Source organism: Xiphias gladius, chromosome 9 (assembly GCF_016859285.1).
Source record: "Xiphias gladius isolate SHS-SW01 ecotype Sanya breed wild chromosome 9, ASM1685928v1, whole genome shotgun sequence".
NCBI classification, from domain to species: Eukaryota; Metazoa; Chordata; class Actinopteri; order Istiophoriformes; family Xiphiidae; genus Xiphias; species Xiphias gladius.
The window spans coordinates 123,177-147,100 of NC_053408.1; the positions used below are offsets into that span (position 1 = coordinate 123,177).

At 39.9% G+C, this 23,924-nt stretch overlaps 1 protein-coding gene across 6 annotated transcripts; it reads left to right on the forward strand.

The window, feature by feature from the left end:
* Nucleotides 1-1,409: 1,409 nt before the first annotated feature.
* si:ch1073-416j23.1 (rac GTPase-activating protein 1) lies at nucleotides 1,410-23,700 on the forward strand. 6 transcript variants are annotated; one of them, XM_040134301.1, is made up of 18 exons: nucleotides 1,410-1,599; nucleotides 2,076-2,177; nucleotides 3,105-3,307; nucleotides 3,614-3,753; nucleotides 5,165-5,237; nucleotides 5,764-5,817; nucleotides 7,642-7,740; nucleotides 8,410-8,560; nucleotides 11,367-11,509; nucleotides 11,611-11,769; nucleotides 13,066-13,161; nucleotides 14,474-14,672; nucleotides 17,959-18,064; nucleotides 20,886-21,018; nucleotides 21,290-21,410; nucleotides 21,952-22,063; nucleotides 22,943-23,035; nucleotides 23,154-23,700. In XM_040134301.1, the coding sequence occupies exons 2-17, from the start codon at nucleotides 2,087-2,089 to the stop codon at nucleotides 22,986-22,988; spliced, it is 1,926 nt and encodes a 641-aa protein (XP_039990235.1). In that variant the 5' UTR covers nucleotides 1,410-1,599; nucleotides 2,076-2,086; the 3' UTR covers nucleotides 22,989-23,035; nucleotides 23,154-23,700. The 6 variants fall into 6 exon arrangements, 5 of the variants coding, with proteins under 5 accessions (XP_039990235.1, XP_039990236.1, XP_039990232.1 ...); XM_040134302.1 differs by having other exon boundaries at nucleotides 3,617-3,753; nucleotides 8,410-8,561; nucleotides 11,365-11,509; XM_040134298.1 differs by having other exon boundaries at nucleotides 1,410-1,564; nucleotides 8,410-8,561; nucleotides 11,365-11,509.
* The last annotated feature ends 224 nt before the right edge of the window (nucleotides 23,701-23,924 follow it).

Consider the following 23,924-nt stretch of genomic DNA (forward strand, 5'->3'; position numbering starts at 1 on the left):
ATATGGAAAAGCATGTAAAACTATTTTACAAAGATTGGACAGGGTTCAGAACAGAGCAGACAGGATTATGTTTAGGGGCAATTAGAACAACTCTAATGAATGCTCCGTTTTAGAGGCTGGTGAGTTGCCATTACATCTTAGACGAGAGAAATATCAGGTGCGTATTGGGTTCCACTAAAAGGATGTGGACTGAGGTTTTAAGTGAATGCTGGGAGTTTACTAAGGTTAATGACAGAGGTTTTGCATGTAATTTAGGTAAGATTGTATCAAAGATAGGTATGAAGGGGTTAAACTACAGTCTATCTGTTGTTTTAAATAATGTTCCTCCATGGATTCTTCCAGACCCATATGTTAATCTCCAGCTTCTAGAAGAAAAGAAAAACTGGTCAGTAACATACAACATTCATAATTTTGTTAAAGATTGTGTTCAAAGAAAACTCTATGGATTTTTGATAATATATACAGATGGTTCAAAGAATCCGGATGATGAGCATGTGGGAGTGGGATTTTATGACAATATATATCACAGACTGACCCATAAATTGTCGGTAGAAAGCATTGCAATCACTTTTGGCTTCCAGTGGACAGAGCAAGCACAGCCATTAAAAACAGTCAATTGCTCAGATTCAGCAGCAGCTCTCATAGGTGTGTCATCATGGCAAACGGTCAGAGAAGATCTCAGGATAGAGACTCACATTATGCTTTTAAGATTACAAAAATGGTCAGAGAAGTGCAGTTCTGCTCAGTCCCTGCTCATATGGGTGTTAAAGATAATGAAGAAGCAAATAAATTGGCAGAGAAGGCTCTTAAAGTATATGACAACACAGTGATAAAAGTAGCTTCTGGTAGGTAGATTCTAATCATTAATGACAACAGCCATAATTAATGCCTGGCAGAAGGAACGGGATACAGACAATAAAGGGAGGCATTGTTATAATATACAGAAGGCAGTTCATGTTAAACAGTTTGAAGAAGTATAACTATAATCGTGCTATAGTAACTATAACACGATTAAGGCTCGGGCATGCGGGTGTTCGACCCACGTCATGTATAATGGGGAAAGGTCAAACAAATCTGTCAGTGGTGTAACACTCTCGAAGATATAAAACACATTATCATGCATTGTAGTAAATATAGTTCAGAGAGAGCGACTTCAAGAAATAAAGTACATGAGACAGGGCAGGAATGGAGTTTAAAGCACAGGACAGGATTTCAGGGAAATTAGGAGGTGGCTGGTAGGTTGTATTATTATTATTATTATATTCTATATATTATTATTTTAAGGTTGGGATTTTTTTTTTTGTAGACCAATCAGATGATCCACGATTCTACACACTCTGACACAGTAGTTGGCGGTATGCACCTTTAAAGTTGGTTCGTGATCCGCCAATAAGCACGAAGAAGAAGAAGAGTCGGAGCTGCAGCGTCACTACAACCTGCCGGGAATTTAAACTTTGATTCAGCGTGAGCAGCGTGAGCTGACACACGAGCGCTGTCGTTTCAGTTACCTGCCAGGACATGTGACCGTCGGGGGGGCTGAGAGTCGGAGCCGCGCGCGTTGCAGGTGCAAACTTTCCAAGTCAAGTTTGTTTGAACCAGGTACTGTCGTAAATCCCATTCACGGTCTGAACGCTGACTGAAATCCGCTCTCAGATCTGTGAAAACTTATGAAAGTAACACAACGAACCACCACATTTACACCTGTCAAACCTGGACTTGATTAACAAGTAGACTGAAGTAAGTGTTTACAACACGGAGTCAGATTTCAGTAACCTTTATTATGTTTGTGAAAACATAAGAGGATTTCACTGCTTTTTTCAATGAAAAATGTCATAATGAAAAATGTCATAATGAAATGATGAAGAATTAGTAAAAAGTGGGATTAAAAGTTATTTACCGGCTCCCACACTTCCCGAGCTTGTACACTGAGGAGAACATAGGCTGACTTCCCAACTCCAGTCTCCAAAGCCCAATTTGAAATATTTCTTACCTGCTATAAGGACTGTTTAAAAATAAATTTTCTGTTCGATAATAACTCCTATTTATGTGATCACTGTGTATTAATGGGACCTCAGACTGAGCAGTCATGGGGGAGTCTCGGATCATCGTGGAGGAGCTGCTGGCTCTTTGTCTTCAGAGGATCAACTTGGAGGAGAACACTCTCAACACTGAACTCGGTCAGTCTGGTTCATTAAAACAAAACCCGATCTCTTTGCTGACAAAACAAACTGAACCAGGAGCAGTTTACACACCATCTCTACTTTATCTACTGTACAAAACAAACAAGCAATGCTGATGTTTGAGTGTTTCATTTCAACATGTTCCATAAAGCAGACTACCAGTTAAACAAGGCTTATTTCAGTATATTCACTTTCATAAAGGAGTTTTAAATCAGTCTGACCACAGTTACCATGGAAACCGATCCTCCGGACTCACCTGGTCCAGGTCAGGTTAGTTTACAGATTGGACAGGTATCAGACTGAAACACTGAGTTAGGAAGGTTCCTCTTTACTGGCTGAAGTTCTAAATTAAATTTCGATAAAACACAAATTATTTTATTTTCTTGCTGTGAACTAAATCCCCTTTCAAGCTGTTTCGTACTTAACAAGTTATTCAAATGTCATGTTTGCGTCTTGTGTTTGAAATTTCAGCACGTTAAAAAAGAAAAATTCATGTTTCACACAGGATATAAAGACCAAGAAAAACAACAGTAAAATAATGAAAAGAGAAAAAACAAAGAAGTCTTTCTTACTATGACTCAAATTGTAGTACAGTTAAAAATCATATGGTAAGAGATTTCATATTTATTTAAACAGAGAAAATAAGCTTGACATACTGAAACAAACCTGGTTTAACTGCTAATCTGCTCCATGAAACAGACCTCAGGCCACATGTGGAAGAACCTCAGATACACTTTAGATCACAGATCAAAAAAGTTTTTTTTAATTCATTTAAATCCACAATAATGTATCATAAACCTGGACTGACTTTAAGACTTTTCCTTAACACTCTGTCTCGTGTTTCTTTAGTCCAAATTCTCTGCATGTCTCAACTTTCAGGCTGTATACGGTGATTTTTCAAAAATTTTTCGTCCGACCTTTCAGAGTTTGTTGAAGTGGTGAGAAACTTTGAGGCGGTCAGGAAGAGATGGATGCACGCTGAGCTGGAGCTAAAGAAGTACAAAGAGCTGCTGGTGAAGTCTGATGTGGCCAAAGCTGCTCTGGAGGTCAAACTGAAACACGCTCGAAACCAGCTGGATGTGGAGATGAAGAAACGTTACAAGATCGAAGCCGACTACCAGTACCTGGTGAGTCCAACATGAAGAGAAGAAGCAGTTAGATTGAGTTCAACATGAAAAGTAATAGTGTTCTTGTAGAGAGGATGATTCATGGTGTACATCCAGAGGAGGAGGAAGGACAGAAGAAGATGGGGAAGGAACAGAGGATGAAGTCGTTACATTTGAATGACTCAGTGATGTTTCCTAACGCCCCCCTCAGGACAAAGTTCACATGTTCAGACTAAGAACAGAGAAATCCTCAGGATGTTGTCTATCATGAACTCTGCAGCCCGTGCTAACAGCACTTTAACACTGTCTTGTTTCTAATGTTTTCAGCAGAGGCAGATGCAGCTCATGTGTGACATCCTGGTCCATGACAGTAAATCTAGCGCCTGTCTGAACGACGAACAGAAATCTCTTTTAGCTACGTTTGAGCACAAAGGAGGAAATGTGACTCTGCACAGGAGCAGCAAACGGGAAGTTCACTAAAGGGTTAAAACAAAGATTAAAGTGACATGAAGCTGTTTGGACCACTGAGGAACATACAGTGTAGGAGCCATTTCCTTAAAGAGCAAATTCACACTAAATCCACTTATTTTTGTTTAGTAAATTTAATGTACAGTCACTTTATCTATTGATCCTGGTCCCATTTTATAGTGTTCATTACAATAGAGGGTATTTTCCTTTTTCCGGAGAAAATACACTAAATCTGTCCTCTAGCCTCCAAACACAAGCTTTGCTTTCAGTTTTTGCCAGTAAAATAGATGTTTGGTTCGTACGAGTGAAACGCAAGCTTTTACTGGCCAGTATGGACGATAAAACAAGACATATGTACAGTAACTACGTTTTTTTGAGATCTAGGTGACAGTCAGACGTTGTATCTAAACATTAAAACATCTGAAACACAACAGTTTACCGGGGGGGGGGGTGCATTTCTTGATTTTGTCAAGGTGTTGTGTTCGAACTAAAATCGGTGTTGAGTGGCTCTTTAGGAAAAGTTAATATAATGTAGTTGACCAGTTTGTCCATAGTGTGTTACCCTTGTTATGTGGTAGGATGTATAGGCTAGAGGTAAAATTTGAATTAGGTGTTGAAACAGTTTTAGTTTTTAGTGAAAATGTTGGCTTTATGGAGTAAAGTATGGATTAATGTAAAGGATTCTAGCATGGACATTTGAATATCCTTGTATGCTTAAGAGTAAATACACAACATAAAGCTGAAAAAGGAACATTTGGACTGTGTCTATGTTACTGAGTTATGGTTCAGACACCAGTTACTAACATCTGGGACTTTAAGTTAAGGCTCATAGCCACTACATTCAGATTCAGTGAGTTTCCACACTCGGGCTGATTAGAAAGAGCCAGGACCTGAGACTCTTTTTTTCCAGACAGTTGAGTACGTTTGAAGAGTGAAGTCTGTTACGAGCTTCAGGTGAAGTGCAGAGAACAGGTCTCAGTCCACCATAAAACAGTTAACCACAGTAATGAGTCCATTTCCCAAACTGAATAAACCAACCTTTCTACAGACTGCAGTATCTGTAGCCAAGTGTGAGGAGCCCGATCTAGAGTCTGGAATTGACTAATTCAGGAGTTTCAGAGGTTGTTGAGGAGGATGGGGGGCTGACTGAGGTTGTTCCAGTTTTTGGATGTTCTCCAGGTTTACTCAGTAGGTTTTAGAGGTTCTTTACAGAATTCTAATTGGTTAAAGTATGAGAATCTATCATTTTGGATAAAATCATAAAAACACAACAGGGAAAATAGAGAAAAAAAAAAAGGTAAAAAGAGAGTGTCAGGTGTTTAGGTGATTCTCTGTGGGATCAGCAGCAGTAATATTTGATTCAACCTGCAAATGGTCGTAGTAAACATCTTTGTCCGTGTGTTCCTTCAGGCTGTCTGTGATTGATGAGTCATCTTTCCTGTCTCACTCTGATATCAGCTACGATCGGACAGATGATGACATGGTACGAACATTAACCTGAACAGGATTTTACTAACCTGTAGCACAGAGAACAGGATATACTGTGGTAAAGGACCAGTCTGCTAGTTTGAAATTTTTATAGTTTCGTTCTCATCATCCATCGGTTTTTACTTGTTTTTCTTTCCTTCCAGCCAGTCATTGATTTCATTTCTGTTAAAAGCAACTTGCAGACAATTGAAACCTGCTGCAGTTGGCAAGAAAAGTTTATCTACTGTAACACCTTTTTTAACAACAAGGCAACTCAAAGTGCTTTCTATAAGACCAAAAATATTAGGACAAGAAAATACATGGACCAGTCTTTTATGTTGTATTTCCTTTTAAATAAAACATTTGAACTTTCTTCCTTGTTAGTGGACAATTCTGCTGGAAAGGAAAGAAAAATAATTAAATCCTGATGGTATATTAAGTTTTTGTTGTAAACTCTCACAAACATTGAAAACCCTGTTATCTGTTAGAAAAGCAACCTGATGCAGTTAGTATATAAAGTTTGTGTTTTTATATTGTCTTAGGATCTGGACACAACTGTGATTAAACCTCTGAGATCTCGAGCCAGAGAGAAGAGGGTAAGTGAGACCAAAACATCTCTTACATTTTTATATTTCTCTGCATGCTTGTTGTTTGTTTAGGCAAAATTTTATTTTTATCTGTTGCATTTCAAACAAATACTAACTCAAGGTCTTGTGTTTAGTCGTAATGTTCATCCCTTCTCAAAAAAAATATCTGGACTTGATCCATCTAACTTCAGTAACTATAGACCAGTTTCTATATGAAGAGTTTCTGTCAGGTTTTAGACAGTATCACAACACCGAGACTGCACTTTTTGAAAGGAACAAAAGATCTTTTAAGGACTGCAGACAAACGGTTGGCATTTCTGGGACAGCTATGAAGTGATTTAACATCTACTTACAGCCTACAAACAGGTTAGATAGACTATATTGAAAACACAGGCCTCAAAGTACCATCTCAGTGCAACAAAAGTGATCTCACCTGTGATTTCCAGTTAGAGCTAATTGCATGAACAAGGTTGTAAAACAATCTGTGAACACCACAGCTTTCTCAGTTTTGGCCTGGGTTGTGTCTAATGCAATATGGCTCCACATGGTAAGTAATTGCCTTAACAAGTAAGAAACCAGATTGTTAGACTTCATAAAGATGGAGATGGTACAAGAGCATCAGTAGGCTACTGAACATAAGCTGAAACACAGCTGCAGCAGTGGTTACGAGGTATAGGATGAGCCATTCTACCTATAACCGAAACGAGCAGTGGTCGTCCTAAAAAAATGATGCCACACACAGTTCCCCGTTTTGAACGTTGTAGTGGATGAACAGATGGGTAAGTGCTTCTGACTTGGAACAAGGATTATCTGTGTAACCTGGTGTTTCAGTGGCTGATCAGACAGTGTGAAGAACACTGCATAAGGCCCAAGAAGAAAATCATTGCTCACAAATTTGCAGAAAGCTGTAAGATCAAACTTTACCAAATAACATGAAAAGAAGCCTGAAGAATGGAAACACAATAAAACTGTTTGGATCAGATGGGGTCCAGCAGGTTTGGCATGGACCTGACCAGGACCACCACAGTGACTGCATAGTGCTGACCGTGAAACATGGAGGTGGGAGTGTGCTGATATGGGACTGCATGAGTGCAAAAGGTGTCGGGGAGAGGACATTTGACATTGTGAAAATAAACTACCTTTATGACATCTCCATTATGGCTAAATGAGGCAGAGTTGTAACTAAGATTCAGCCAAATGCTGTAAACTGATAGGACGGTGCTTCACAGTGGTGATGAATAATGACCCAGAACATACTGCGAAAGCAACACAAGAGCTTCTCAAGGCAAAGAAATTAAATATTCTTCAATGGATACTCAGTCACCTGATCTCTACCCGATTGAGCATGCTACATTCATTGACTGTAAAGGATTTTCATCCATATCATTATATTTACAATTATGTTGGTTTGTCCAATTACTTTTGAGCCTCTGAAAGTTATGTATAAAAATTGCTGTAATTCCTAAACGGTGGATGTGATATATTTGTTAACCCCCTTGAATTAAAGCTGAAAATCTACACTTCCATCGTATCTTGATGGCTTAGTTTCAAATAGATTGTGCTGATGCACAGAGGCAAAATTATGAAGATTTTGTCCATATACTTCTGTACCTAACTGGATGTGTATTTGGTATTGTCATTTTGGTCCTTTGTTCTTACTATTTGATCTAAACTTGTCACCATTTTAGCTTGTATGACCTTCCTTTGTAAAACACTTAATAATTATAAAGTAATGCTATATATTTGTAAGCGCTACATAAATTCACTTCTGTTCTGTTCTGACGTTCTGTTGTTTGGACGCTCTAATGCTCTATTGGCTCTGGTCCCCTGCAGCGCTCATCGATGGGACCAGGTGTTGGCATTCCGGTTGTGAAGCGAGGGAGAGGCAATAATGTGTCTGCAGAGCTGCTCGAGAGAAAAACTGTGGAGAAGGTGAACAGATCGATGAAGTTACTGTTAGGAACATCATCAGACGCTTGATGTGATATTCATTTTTCTGAATTCTATTTTTGTCCCCAATATCGTGTCAGGTTGATATTGTCACTGAAATTGCTGTAATCGGTTTCCTCTGACTACACATAGTAAATGGACCGCAATTATATTGCTCTTTTCTAGTCTTATCGACCACTCAAAGTACTACATGCCAAATTCACCCATTTGCAGACACACTCACACATACTGACAGCACAGCCATCAGGGGTTCACGTTAAGTATCTTGCCCAAGGACACTTCGACATGTTGAATGAATGAGCAAGGGATTGAAACACCGACCTTCCGGTTAGTTGAAGACCTGCTCTAAAACAATACTGTGAAAGCAACCTAAGAGCTTCTCAAGGCAAAGAAATGGAATATTCTGCTATGGCAAAGTCAGTAACCTAACTTCAACCCAACTCAGCATGCTTTTCACGTACTAAAGACAAAACTGATGGCAGAAAGGACCACAAAAAAGCAGCAACTTGTTTGTAGGTAGTTTGTAGAAAACTGAGGTTTTAACATTTAAAACGGCTGATCCAGGACATGTGGAGAACCTCATTATTCTGTGGTTTCTATTTTAAAAGCTGAAGCAGTAGAGGTCTAAAGTTGAGTTTGTGTGTGACTCAGGAGGTTGAGACGATAGTTAAGGCGTCAGTGATGACTCCTGAGACTGGAAGTCAGATCCGCATGGTGGTGGGAATCAGACAGGAGACCCCCGAAAACCCAGTCCGGACCTTCACCCAGGAGTGTGCTGTTTCAGTGGGAGGAGGAGGAGGAGGTGAGATTAGAACTGTTTAATTATGTCTACATCAATAACTATTCAAATAAAACTGCTCTGATTAGGGATCAGTAGTTTTGTATGTCTGCTAATCATCAATTAAAACATCACTTCTTTTACACAGAAGCTCTGCAGAAGAATTTTCTTTCTGTGTTTTTCTGTTTTTTTTAAATCAGTAGAATAATATTCAGAAGTGTTTTGACCGCCAGAGGTCAGTTTACTATAAACTCGGCTAATCACTGCTACTGATGCAAAATGTATCTACTGATTTATTGGTTTATTTAACACGGTGTGCTCATTAATAAGCTCATTAGTAAATGTGTTTGCCCAAAGGCTGTTTTTCATGTGTAGTCCATGATGTAGTCCACAGATGTTACACCATCCCCCTAAGAAAAGAGTAGAAGTTACTGAAATCATTTATAAGCATGCGGAGCAATAACAACTAGACAGTTACGGTAGATTTAACAGTGCTACGAGGTTGCTCACAATTTAGAGGTGGTATCTGATGCACTGTCAGTATACTGCGCTGGCCACCTGATGGCGCTACTGGGACAATGTGTTGCAATCCTCGGTGTAAAATTAAAGGGACCCTGTACACAAAGTTTGATGTCTAGTATTTAGTTTTTAAGGTATTGAACGAGAAAGGCAGAGGTGTCCCTATTTTATATTGATCCTTAAAAAAATCACAGTATAAAAAACACAAGTTTTGTGTGAAAACCGTCTGTCGGTTCACGACTGAAGGTCACAGCACACTCGTCCACCGTGTGGCCACCGATTCGATGGGGGTTTTCTCAAGGTTGCTCCAAAACTATGGGACAAGTTAATAGGATTAAGAGTGAAAAAATAAGATTAAGAAAATTTCAAGTACTTGTAAGTGCTTTTAGCACCTTCTGTTAAAAGCATATCTTAAGTGTAAAACACTATTCTACAATATTTCTAGGTACTAATACAAACAAACACAGAACCACAAAATACAAGACAGGCAGAGCAAGGAAATGGAAGATTAAAGGTTCCCTGTGGTGTTTTTGAAATCTAGTAGCACTGTGGAGTAGGTTTTCTACAACTGGGTCCCTGTTTTGTTTGTCTTGCACATGGGCACGAGGACACACGTGCACAGGGGCGACATGCTACACATTCCTGCCAGTGTTTTCATACAATTCCACTGATCTACAGGTGGTGATAATGCGCCAAGGTATAAACGTATACAATACATTTTGTTTGTAAAAGCCTTTCAAGACACCCAAGGAAACTTTACAAATCCAATAAGACATTCAATACATAAACCAAGAATAAAAACAGCAGCAACAATGAATTATATATAAATAAAAGAATAAAATTCATAGTATAAATTTCACAAAGCACAAGGAAAGGCCAATCTAAACAGGTGAGTTTTTACTTGCAATTTATAAGAAGAAACAGATGTGCACTGGCGCAGACCCTGAGGTAGAGCATTCCAGAGGTTAGGGCCAGGTAAATTGAAGGCCTTGTCACCCTTGGTTTGGACCCTGGAGGTGGGAGAGGAGAGTAGATGGGCATCAGAGGAATATAGAGATCGAGTAGGCGTGAAGGGACGGAGAGGACTGGATAAATAGGTAGGTGCCAAACCATGGAGAGATTTGTAAACTAGGACAAGTACTTAAAAATGAACACTGTATTTGACTGGGAGCAAGTACAATTACTGAAGGGTAGGGGTGATGTGCTCTCAGGACCGTGTGTGGCAGAGAACTCTTGCAGCTGAGTTCTGGACATACCGTGGTCTATTTAACTCCCAAGTGGGTACACTAAGGAGAACGGAATTACGATAATGAAGTCAGGGTGTAATAAAGGCGTGGATGAGAGTCTCTGCAACAGATTTGGAAAGCGAGGGGCCTAATCTGGAAATGCTCTTCAGATGGAAGAAGGCTGTTTTGGTAATGTTTTTGATATGCGTGTCAAGACAGACTGTAGAGTCTAGAATTACAACAAGATTTTTGTCCTCAGCAACAGAGGGTTAAGAAACCCAGAGGTGGCCAAATTTAGATTTGGAGACTTTGACAAGTGTGGCTGGGGAGGCAATGAGGATAGCTTCAGATGTATCCTGGTTAAATCTGAAGTAATTCAGGTTATCCAAGCACTGATATAATTTAAGCAGTCTGTCAGATTGGATGATGGCAAAGTGTACAAGGGCTTGGTGTGATGGTATGTCACAGCGTAGCATTGGAAATTGAGGCCATGTTAATGAATTATGTGTCCAAGTTGTGCGGGAAGAAAACTGCAGTGCGTAAACATTTGTATAAACAATGCATGTTTCAAAGAAAAATCATTTAAGAAAAGTCAGCTTTGAAACTGTTTCAGGTGGGAGGAAACATTCATATCCTTAAAAGAGCTCAAAGATACACATGATATGTTTTGGTGAGTGACACTGAATGTAAACATAACTTTTGTTTGTAGATGAGAAAACTCCCTACGGAATCTTTTTTCATACTGTACACCAGGGGTCTAAACCTAGCTGCCCAGGGGCCACATGCATCCTGCAAGACTACTGAATAAAAACCCCCACATGTTAAGATTCATGTCCCATCTGATCTGCCAATTTATTTGAACTTTTACTGTTAAGTAACCTTTTATGTAACTGACACCTGACACCAAAATGTCTGACAAATTTTGATAGAGGTGGACCGTTGAAGTTAATGTTACTGTTTCCTTTCTCATCTACAAAGAGAGGGCTGCTGTTACTTTGGAGACATGCTGAAAGTGAAGAAAACAAAAATCACTGACATGTTGTTATGTGACAGTCTATAAAAACCATGATGGTGTTGTTCCTCAGACCAAACCTCAGTGTGGTTTCCCTCTGAAGAGCCGGTGGCCGAGCCAGAAACTGAAGCTAAGATAGAGCAGAGTGCTGCAGTCAGAGCAGCTCACCCCTGCAAAGCCGAGAAAACCCAGAAACATGTTTTTCTTTCTAAAACGGTACGATCTCATTGAGAGACATTCACATTAGGTTCACATTAAGATCGCAGAAGGGGCTGTGACATCCGTTCTGTCAGTGTAATTTATCTGCCTCCCTCCAGGTGATCCGGCCGGAGACGTGCTTACCATGTGGTAAGAGGATCCGTTTTGGGAAGATGGCAGTGAAGTGCAGAAACTGTCGCATGGTCGCTCATCCAGAGTGCAAACAGAAAGCCATGAACAGCTGCTCGGCCACCACGGCAGGAAGTACAGCTCAGATGGTACCTCAGTTATATAGTTATAAATATAATTAAGCCCCATTCAGACAGGATTAACGTTACAGGGAGTGGCGGGAAATTAATTCTATACTTTGTGACTTCCACTTCCTGAGGATATCATCATCTCCAGAATAAGCCTCCATAAATCTACATAGACATCAGAGAAAAGAGAGGCTGCAGAACTTGACTGAGAATCAACATGTTTTTAAGTTTCTTTCTGTATCAAAGTGATCTGGTGATAATTGTCTGTACATCCATGGCTACACTGCAAACTGGAGCTGATCAAAGCTGAATAAGCAACTTTTAATGGAACATTTTGACTAAATGGAAACAAGAATAAGCTACAAAATTGCGAGAGAGTGCTGTTGTAAAGTAAATGACATTACAACAGCGTATTGAGCTTTTACAGGGTCTTCCCCTCCTGATGGCTTTGATTTTTTTTTCTGTCGTCATGTTGGTTTCCAACCGGCCTGTACTGTATGTTGGTTTGTTGTGGAAAGTTGCTCTGTTAAAATGCTCTGATCATAATAAAGACACAAAACAGTGATGGGTTAAGGAAAATATATGGTATACAATACGGATAGGTACCTGACAGCCATGAAGCCAAGGGGAGAGTCTCCCTGAAAGAGGGGCTGAACAAAATGTATAGTTTTCTTGGGAAAAACGCTGATGACCATGATTGGCCATTTGCCCAAAAACAACCTGATATTAACCAAATGGCAAAAGGCAGGAAATGCCCACTATACTAATGTAAGCCATATCTATGGCAGGAATCATATTACAGCTATAGAGAAAGACGCTTCTTTCTCTATAGCCCTCCCAACCTCTCAGATAGTGTAGACCAGGTCTGCTTACTGTCCCCAGAGTCCAGACCTCCCAGGTGGTCCGGGACAGGTCATCTCAAACTCTCATTTCATTTAAATCAGGGATAATATAATGTGTGTGTTTTATATTGTGTTTTTATTGTTCCGTGTTTTTTTTCTTAATGCTGTTTATGTAAAGCACTTTAAATTGCTTTGTTGTTGAAAGGTGGTGTACAAACAAACTTGCCTTTCCAGTTCACAGAAAAACACGAGGTCATTGTGGCTGTAATTGTTATGGCGGGGGGGGGTTAAAATCACTGAGCAGAGCAGGTGATGTTAAAATCACCACATCACTCCTACAGACAGAAACCCAGTCTGAATGAGGCTTGATTAAAAAAAAAAATTATATTAAATTAAATTAAATTAAAAAGAAACTAACTGAGCTACACACGTGAAGAGACCTGACTCAGATATGTTTAATTTTTTTCCTCTTCAGGACTCGTTGGAGGGTTTTGCTCCATTGACTCATCCCAGAGTGCCTAAACTGATCATGGAGTGTGTGACTGAGATCGAGAGGAGGGGGCTGGAGGAGGTGAGCTTGTCCTTGCAGGCTTTTATTCTCTGTTTTTCAGTTTGGTTGAATCAGACTGTGGTTGATACGTTATATTTGGCAGATCTGAACACAGTGACTGGACAAAACCAACCCCAAACAGACCCCTCAGAGTTGTCTGGGTCTGGTCACAGATAAACTCAGAAGTTTTTGGTGGGAAGGTGATTTGACCTCCATCTGACCAACTACAAGCCATACTCTGAAGGTGTGAGCTAAACAGACTCCTCAAGCCAGGAGCACTTTGAATGCTGGGGTGTGGAGGAGTAAAATCAAAAGTTAATAGCAGCTCTTATCTGGACGAATTTCTTGATATATGGCCAGATATTAGCTTCTTTAGGAGCTTCTTCCTGTCTTTACTTTCTGACTCCCGCCTCAGACACATCTAACTAATGAGATGAGAGAATGTTCTCACATGGCTTTTAGTGAAGTGTTTTGGTTCACTTGATATTTTTTCTGTGTGAAAAGAAACTTAACCTTGAGGAAAACTGAACAAGCTGACCAACTCATTCAGTGATTCAGAGTGTGTCAAACACAGGTTTGAAAACAACCTTCAGCTGGATTTATACATCTGTGTTAGTGGTTAACGTTGTGCCTACAGCAGCTACACGCTTAGGCTCCTCGAAAACGTAACTCCACGGTGGAGCTACAGCGTCGACAGATACCACATGGAGACTCAGAGAGCAGGAACTGGCTGCTTGTGTTTTCCCTCCATGTTTCTGAGGTTGGTGGAGTTAAAGACTCAGTAGTCTTCTCCTTTTCACTGACAAACATCTGACAAAGTGATTACACTGCAGAGATGCGTTGCTCTGTATGAACGACTGAACGTAAACACATAGGTGGTCACTCTGTATTAATGACTGAACCCTAGCCCTCTCTCTTATTCAGTAATCAGACACAGAGAAATAATAAGTTACCTTGATGTAACTTAAGTTCTATGAATCCATCTGTGCAGCCCACAATACTCTGTATCATAAATTAAATGACAGAATAAGTACACATAGTTAACGTGGGGAATATAAAGCTTCATACAGCCGCAGCGTTTGAAATATGACCCTCAACAGTAAGTCAAACTGGTACTGTAGATACCTACAGAGGGATTCCTGTTTAATCCTTGCGTCGACTATAAATCCATTTGAAGTCTGAATCAACCGAAGGGTTTAACCTGCTGATGTCCTGCTGTCCGCCTGCCTGCCTGCCTGCCTGCCTGTCTGCCTGCCTGCCTGCCTGCCTGCCTGCCTGTCTGCCTGCCTGCCTGTCTGTGTGCCTGACTGCCTTCCTGTCTGTCTGTCTGCAGAGAGGACTGTACAGAGTTCCTGGAGGAGAGCGTCTGGTGAAGGAGCTCAGAGATCGATTCATTCAGGGGAAAACTCAGCTCATGCTCAGTAAAGTCCACGACGTCCACGTGCTGTGTGGACTTCTGAAAGACTTTCTGAGGAAACTGAAGGAGCCTCTGCTCACCTTCAGACTGCACAGGACCTTCATGGAGGCTTCAGGTATGAAAATTTTCAAATTCACAACAGTTTGTTAAAACGCTGTCGCCTGCTGGAGAAAAACTGTGTAACATTTTTAAAGTTACAGAAAAATAACTTAAGTTTGCAGGAAAGTGATTAAGAATCTTGTTTCTTGCCTGACCTGACTATAAGTTTTATCAAAAAGGAAGGTTTTACGCCTACTCTTAAAAGTAGAGGGGTTGTCTGCCTCTCTGAACCAAACTGGAAGAAGGTTCAACATAGGAGCCTGATAACTGAAGGCTCTGCCTCCTATTGTACTTGTGGAGACTCTAGGAACCACAAGCCAGCCTGCGTTCTGGCAGCGCAGTGTTCTACTGGGGTCCTAGGTGCTATGAGCTTTTTAAGATATGATGGTGCCTGACCATTAAGGGCTTTGTAGGTGAGAAGGAGCATTTTAAATTCTATTCTGGATTTTACAAGGAACCAATACAGTGATGCTAACAAGGGAGAAATATGGTGTCTTTTCCTAGTTCCTGTCAGTACTCACGCTGCAGCATTCTGGATCAGCTGGAGAGTATTTAGAGAGTTGTTGGGACAACCTGATAATAAGGACTTGCAATAATCCAGCCTAGAAGTAACAGAAGCGTGGACTAGTTCTTCTGCATCTTTTAAAGAAAGGATGTGTCTGAGTTTTGCTATGTTACGTAGGTTGAAAAACGTTATAGCTTGAAGTTTGTTTCATATGGGATTTAAAGGACGTATCCTGATCAAAGACAACTCCAAGATTCTTAAAGGTGGTGCTGGAGGCCGGTGCAATGCCAGCTAGACTAAATATATCATTAGATAATGTGTTTCTGAGGTGTTGAGGGCCAAGTACAATAACTTCAGTTTTGTCTGAGTTTAACATGAGAAAGTTGCCGGTCATCCAGTACTTTACGTCCTTAAGGCATGCTTGAGGTTTAGGTAACTGATTGGTTTCATTGAATTCATTGACAAGTACAATTGGGTATCATTTTCATAGCAATAGAAGTTTATGGAGTGTTTCCTAATAATATTGCCTAAAGGAAGCATATACAAGGTGAATAGAACTGGTCCAAGCACAGAACCATGTGGAACTCCATGATTAACTTTTGAGTATATGGAGGATTTATCGTTAAAGTGTACAAACTGAAAACGATCTGATAAATAGGACGTAAACCAGCTTAGAGCGATTCCTTTAATGCCAAATAAATGTTCCAGTCTCTGTAATAGGATATGATGGTCAATGGTATCAAATGTGGCACTAAGATCTAACCAGACAAGTACAGAGACAAGTCCTTTGTCCGATGCAATTAGAAGGTAATTTCTAACTTTCACCAGTGCGGTCTCTGTGCTATGATGCACTCTAAATCCTGACTGGAAATCCTCAAATAAACTATTATTATGTAGAATGTCACACAACTGATTGGTGGCTGCTTTCTCAAAGATCTCAAAGACTATCAGGCTTAGCGATTCTTCCAGATTGGTAGAACGCCATATCCTTTCAAGTTTTCGTGTAGTTTGCTTTAAAATGCAGGTTTGGGAGTTAAACCATGAAGCTACCTCCTTTGTTTCATTATCTTCTTTTTTAGAGGGGCAATAGAATCGAAAGTCATTCTCATTGAGCCTGCAGCACTGTCAACAAGATGGTCAATTTGGGAGTAACTAAAGTTAGTATGCGAGTCCTCTGTTATATTGTGATATGGCAGTGAATTAAGAGCTGATGGAATTACTTCCTTAAATTTATCTAAAGCTCTATCAGATAGACATCTAGCAAAGACATTTTTGCCTAATGGTGTGTAGTCGAGTAATAGGAATTCAGAAGTTATTAAATAATTGTCTGATAAAAGAAGATTCTTTGGTAAGACTATTAAATGTTCAATTTCGATGCTATAAGTCAGAACGAGGTCCAGGGTGTGGATAAAACAGTGAGTGGGTTTGTTTACACTCTTAGCAAAGCCATTTGAGATAAAAATTCAGAGTATGGGCCAGGAGCACGGTACACTATCACAAATAGAACAGGCTTTAAAGTTTTCCATGATGCATGTGAGTGACTTAGAACCAGGCTTTAGAAAGAGTTATAATTGAGTTTAGGTTTAGGGTTGATTATTAGGGCTTGAGTTGAAAATGGTTGCGACTCCACCTTTGCAGCCAATGCCTCGAGGAATGTGAGTATTAATTATGACTGGGGGGAGTGGATTCATTTAGGCTAACATATTCATCATGACACAGCCAGGTTTCAGTGGGACTAAATATATCAATATGATGATCTGACATTAGATCATTTAGTAATACAACTTTGGATTGGAGCGATTTAATGTTTAAGAGTCCACATTTAAATCTACTGTTTTGTTGTACTTAGAAGATGGTCAGCTGACAGCGGCATCTATGAGAGGGACAGAGTAGAAAAAGACTCTGCAGACTGATCTGAGCTCAGCTTTTGTTTGTTGAAGAGATATTATCTGTGGCTACAAGATGTGAAGCCGTGGAAGGGGACTGAACAGTGTGTGATTCTACTTTATTCAGTCTGTCCCTGCCAGGGAGCAAACACCAGCTAACAGCTGTCTGCAGGCTGATGTCCTGTCAACGCAAACAGAGCACGTGAATCAGCGAGCAGACTTTCACTTCCTGTCCTGTCTGTGTTCACAGTGATCACTACGGTGGAAGTCTGTTCATAGTTGAATCATCTGCTACTGACAGTCCATGTGTAGCTTTATGGGATAGCATTTATTTTTTAAAACATACAGAATGATATACTCCTATAAAAGACCTGCTCCACTTACACACCAGAGCATCAATAATCTTGATTTTAAAGCATCTGTGTCAGTAACCCTCAGTTACCACAGTTAACATTAACAAACCTTCAATCACCAGGATATTAACTCGCCAGAGTATCAATCACCTGGATATATCAATACACCAATATCAATACACCACAGTATCAATACCTCAACATCATTAAACAAGAGCATCAATAACCTGAATATTAACCAGCCAAAGTAGCACTAACTTGGTTATTAACGTAGCAGTTTGTTTAAATGATCCAGAGTGTCAATCACCTGGATATTAATGATCTAAGTATCGATGACATGGGTTTTAACATAGCGGAGTATCAATGATCTGGACCTACATCCGGCTAAGGAAATCTATTTGGGGAAGATGAGGAATCTGCTTTTGAACAAAATGTCTGATTCCTCAAAAACTAAACACAAACTCTATAAACTGAACATTGAAAGGTTCAGCCTCATGGTGTCTGTGTAGTTATAACCTATCTGTAATCAGCTCCTGACCATCACTGTCTATATTTCAGAGCTGACTGATGAAGACAACAGCTCAGCCATCATTTATCAAGCCATAGCAGAGTTGCCAAAGGCCAACAGAGACACTCTGGCTTTCCTCATGCTTCACTTACACAAGTAAGATCTTCAGCTCTTCCTTTCAGTCTTTTTCTGGAAACAAACTGAACGGAAGCGTTTTCAGCCCAGCAGATTGGTCTACCAGTTGTTTTAATGTCATAGAGCATGCTGACTCTGTGGGTTGTCAGTTTAACTGTTCTACTGCCATATGACATGTACTGTAAAATTAATTTGTCACTCGTGACCTGTAACAAGCCCCCCCACCCCTCCTATGTATGAGCAAGACCCACAGACTGAAAGACACCCAAAAATTACTACAAATGATACAGCTGCATCCTTAGTTGTTGTTTTACACAAATTTTTCATTGTTTTGCATCTGTTTGTGGTATAGTGGTGTTATTTTTTTTTTTTCTATTTAACCTTTATCTAACCAGGTAAATCCCACAGAGGTTAGCAGCCTCATTTTCAAAGCGGACCAGGTCGGGACGTCAGCAGTACTAGTTTCAGACAGAACAATACAACATCAGACACACAAATAAAACAAAACTAAAAACCAGGTGCCACTGTAGAAACGCTCAAATAAGCTAAGAACAGAGAAACTATTGTAAAATATTAAGAAAGATAAAATGAGCTAAAACAGAGACCGTTAGTAAACCAAGTTTCCAGTAGCTTCGATTTCAGTCATGGATACGAAGTTCTTTCATTTCCCTCTGAAAACTGTTCCAAGTGTCTGGAGCAGAAAACGAGAGTTTTCGTTCCCGTATCTGTCTGTAGCTGGGACTGACAGCAGACCTTTGTCCGTTGATCTAAGATTATGATTGGAAGATGGACTCTGTGAAATACGTTTGCAATGATATGAGGGAAGTCTGCCTAGAATTACTTTAGAAATAAAGATATACGTACCAATTACTCAAACGAAGCACAGAGAGAGATTTTACGCCACCTCTGGAGAACAGAGAACAATGATGAGTTCCTGGTTTTACGTTGGTGTCAAATCTTAATGTACGGTGATAAGCAGAGTCCAACATATGAAGATTTTGTGCTGCTGCGTTTATGTATAACAAGTCACTGTAATCAAGAACTGGTAAGAGGGTGGAGGCAACCAGCCTTTTCCTGGTTTCCAAATAAATACAAGCGTTCAACACAAGCTTGAGTTGAATGAGCCGTTAGATATTAAACACAGACTGCAGTTTATAAAGTGTCTCTGAGCAGGGGTGCGCGGCTATATAAAACTGTATCATCGGTATAACAATGAGTTCTATCTGCATTAACACCCAAATTATTAATATGAGGAGAGAATAAAAGCGGGCCGAGTACAGAAACTTGGGGGCCTCCATTAACAGCAGTAAGCCCGTTTGAACTGAGTCCAACCTGAAACATAATTAGAAAACCAGGCATACTGCTTGGACAGACAACCCTATGTTCAGCAACCTTTGCTTCAGCAAGGCATGATCCACAGTAGCAAAGGCTTTAGACAAATCAGTGGAGGAAGGAACCTGCACAGGTCTGCTTCTTGTCCAGAAGCTACAATGATACCATTCATGACCTTCATTGCAGCTGCAGTACTGCTGCAGCAGTACTATGCTGCTTTAAGACTGATACTGAGACGAAGTAGCAATAGCATGTAAAAGCGCTTTCAACTGGGTACTCACAAGTGTTTCAAAGCTTGTACAGACAGATTTGAAACAGGCCTATTATTATTCAAAGGGGAAACATTGCCACCTCTTAACAAAAGTGTGACAAAAGCTGATTTCCATACCTAACGAATCTCTTTCATAACAATGGTAGGATTATAAATGTGTGTTAGAGAAAAAGCAATGAGATCAGCCGAAACCTTTAAAATATAATGATCTAAATTGCCAGGATCAGAGGGTGTCCTTACATCAGGTTTTACTAAAGCTTCATGTACCTCAGTGAAGGAGAACTGATGAAATTGCAAGTTTTCAGCATTAGTCACACAGTCAGTGACATCTGACACATCTACAGTTAGAGAGCTAGTGCCAGAGTCGAAAAGCTTGGAAGAAGCAACAAATGATTGTTAAAAATGTGTTCCTACTAAATCTATCACACAATGTAGCTGAGCTCTTACTAATGTAGGGAGGTAGGTCATTACAGTTTTTGTGTACAAATAAGGATTTAATTGATCTCCACAACTTTCTAGGGTCATTAAGACTGTCAGTGGTTACATGGAAATAATATTCATATTTCGTATTTTTGATATTTGCTGTGATTCAGTTCTTCAGTTGCCTAAAATGGAGCCAATCTAACTCAGAGCCTGTCTTTCTCGCTTTAGCCCAGGCATTGTTCCTTTCATGCAGCATGTTAGACAGATCAGTTGCAAACAAAGGATTATCTCGCCCTTTTTTTCCAAACTTTCAAAAAAGGTGCATTTTTATCTAAAATAATAATAAAAACATCATAGAAATTGGCCGTGCATTTCTACATCATCAATTAAGTACATTTTGTCCCAATCAAAATAAACCAAATCATGTAAAAAACCTTGTTCTACAAAGTGCTTGTGTCTCCTATAAATTAATTACTACAACACAATGATCACTGAAAACATTTGCAAACACACCAGCTGCTGAGTATTTATGTGGGTCACTAGTCAACATGAGGTCAATTAGAGCCACAGCAAAAAACACACCGATCAGCCACAACATTAAACCCAGTAAACGGTTTTAATGAAGGCAGACCCGTATACCCTGTGCAGCATCTGGTTGTTCGGTGTCCCTTTTTTGGTGGTTTTGCATCTCCTTGTGGTTGTTTTGACTAAATAGAGAAAAAATGTGAAATGGTCCAAGTGTCAAATGCATCATGAAAGTAAGTAGAAGTTCAACCTATACTGTACGTACTTTCAGTATTTTTCTTGATTTTTCAGAGTGATGAAGAGCCCCCAGTGCCAGATGGACCAGAATAATTTGGCCCGGGTGTTTGGACCAACTATAGTAGGTCATGGGATGTCTGAGCCGTCTCCAACAACCATCATGAGAGACACAAATACTCAGCCAAAGGTCAGCTTCTTTGTAAATGTCCAATCCAACAGTATGTGGGCACTTGGAAGTAGTTGCATATGAGTATTGTGAGGCCTTCTTTACCTAAGATAAACACGTCAGACAGAATTTTTCATCTGAACAAACAGCTAAAATGTTTCTTTTAACACTCTGTGAAAGTAACACAACATTAAATAAGACGAATAATTTTAACCCTGATCAGTGTTTGTGTGGATTAATCATGCACATCTTTTTCCTTACCAGTTCATTAAGCCTGTTGCTTTTGTCTCAGGTTATTTGTCGGCTGCTGTCCCTCCCTGAAGACTACTGGAGACGTGTCCTCACTCTCCATACAGATCAAATCTCGTCCTCGTCCTCCACCAATAAGACCAACATCCAGGAAGATGGACATGGTGAGTCAATAGATGTTATAAGTATTGTCAGTTAACAGTACTAACAGTGATTTAAATGAAACTGCACTACATCCAGTCCACTCGGCTCCAGTTTGTGTCTCTCATGTATTGACATCACATTCAAGGCACAGCACTGAGCATCTGTCTCTCTGAAAGACAAGTTCTCAGTGCAGTTTTGAAGAACCCAAAAGGTGGTCTAACATCACTTCATTTTGTTCTGAAAGTTTGTCCAGGATCCGGGGAAGATTCTGTTAACCATCTGGATAAAATATTCTGTCTGCTGCAACATAAATTTTTTTCAAAACATGATTCTGAGGTTACTCCGTGTCCTAATTCAAAATAAGGCGGCAGATGTAGGTGGTTCTCTGGATGGTAGTTTTCTTCCGTTGGAAGGAGAACTGTGGTTTTAGTCCTCCATCTCTAACAGTGTAGCTGTGTTCTGAAGAAATCTTCTCAGTCAGTGTGAACAGGAGGAAGGATTACAAACACCTGCACCCTATCATCCTGTTTTCATTCCTGACAACATTTTTTTTCTTTTCAGGTAGGTTGTTTCAGCCACTGACTTCTCCAGAGCTGAACAGTTATTACAAAACTCCCAGCAGAGGATCTCTGAGAGGCAGGATCAGGAACCTGGGCAGCGCTTTCACCAACACGTAAGACCACGACAGACCAGGTCCAACACTCAGTCCACTACCCAGAACTCCTGCTACGTTTAATAAAGACCAATGGTCCTCAAACCTGTGGTCTGTTCTGTGATGAAACAAGTTAACTGGCCAACCAAAGACAAACACTGTGTGAGACTGTTGAGGTCTGGTTTAAATAGCTTATACTGGTCTGAGTCCTGCTCATACAGTATATGCACCCCGGACCTGATGGTAATATACAATCACATGCTGGAAATATACAATCAGTTCTATTATCAACAAGTTACAAGGCTACATCTCAACTCAGCACTATCACTGAACAGTAGCAGTAGTAAATATAATACATCAACATTTTTATCCATATCAAATGTTTCTGACATAAAGAGACGCAGCATAAAGACCAACTCTTTAAGAGTATGTCCGAAAAGTATTCAGCTGTCTCACTAACTCAGCTTATAGAGGACAGTCTAAAAGAAAGAGATACAAAGAATTGGACGGATGGGCCATGGATTTATTAAGCCTAAAACCAAGGTCATAAAAACTAGATTTTGACATATGGCTGCCCCCTCGAAAGGACAAGGCCAGAAAATGACCAAACATTATAGAACCTATGTTAAGCAATATTGTACTTTACTGGTGCAAATATCCACACAATACATATACAATTAATCCAATTAACAAAACCAGCCAACACACAGGGAAATATGTCTGTTTGTAACACTGCCCATGACTTCTTTTTTCCAGGAAAGCTCCCATTTATAGATAATACGGTCCTCCAGTAAAATTAAATGTCGTTTTTAGTTCCTGTTAGTGGACTCGAACTTGTGGACTCAACGGCAGTGACTGGACTTGAACATTTCCCTCTCTGTTTTGTTTTTTTCTCTTCAGTGGTCGAGTTGAGCCGGGGAGAAGGTTCTTCACATCCCCCAGCTGACCCAATCACCTCCTCTCAAACCCGACTGCGCCCTAATCCTATGTAAAGTATGTACTGCATGCTAATCCTGTACACAGCATGTAGTACACAGTAATCCCACAGTGTACTGTTTTAGCAGTGAGTATACAAAAACAGTCAACGTATTTTCCTTCTTTATACGAACAGGAAACAACACCTGACACTGGATGTCAAACTCTGACTTTGGAGGAAAATTAAACTTCCCTTCTCCAGTGTGAAAACCTGCTGACAGTGGGACATGCTTCATGTTTCTGTGTTTTTGACTCTTCACTGAGGAATATAAGTGGTACAGGGATTGGTTTTTGGGATCCTGTCAACACACCCTTCATACCCTTGGTAGTGTTTTGTGTATAAATGTTTTGTATTGAGGCTCATTGGAACAGATGAATTTAGGATTTCAGAGTTAGCAAAACCCTTTAATGATGTCACTAAAGAAACTGGTCAAACTGGTCGGTCATGATACTTACAGACAGTCAAACAAAAGTTTCCTGAAGCTGTTGGCTGCTATAACAAATGAAATGTAGATTTTAACCTATTAACGAGAAGTAGAATCTGTGTGTGTCTGTGTTGATGACCTGGTATTATACGTTTCTGGGTTTGGATTTTACTAAAGTACCTTAAACTCTGAAAAATTAAAACACCTTCATGTTCTGTATGTAAGAAACTTAAAATAAAGTAAAATATTAAATTTGCAGATGATTGTTGTTTTTATTTCCCAACAAGCGGCAAAGCCTGAGGGATGTTTTTCTGTTGATCTTGAAATATTTTCCACGAAGAGTGAGGCATTAATAAAACTAACCATTAGATTATCAGGAAATGTCCTAATGTCCTTCCTGCTCTCCAGAGGATTAGTTTTTTACATTTTAATGTCCCCACGATCTTTCCTCCAACGCCACCCTCAGGACAAACTTCACTTGG

What these genes read in the sequence shown, in the direction of transcription:
- si:ch1073-416j23.1 (XM_040134298.1), top strand. Translation starts at nt 2,087, where the DNA reads ATGGGGGAGTCTCGGATCATCGTGGAGGAGCTGCTGGCTCTTTGTCTT. An exon ending in CTGCACAGGAGCAGCAAACG is followed by an intron (nt 3,754 to 5,164) that starts GGAAGTTCACTA and finishes GTGTTCCTTCAG; the next exon opens with GCTGTCTGTGATTGATGAGT. An exon ending in ATGTTTTTCTTTCTAAAACG is followed by an intron (nt 11,510 to 11,610) that starts GTACGATCTCAT and finishes GCCTCCCTCCAG; the next exon opens with GTGATCCGGCCGGAGACGTG.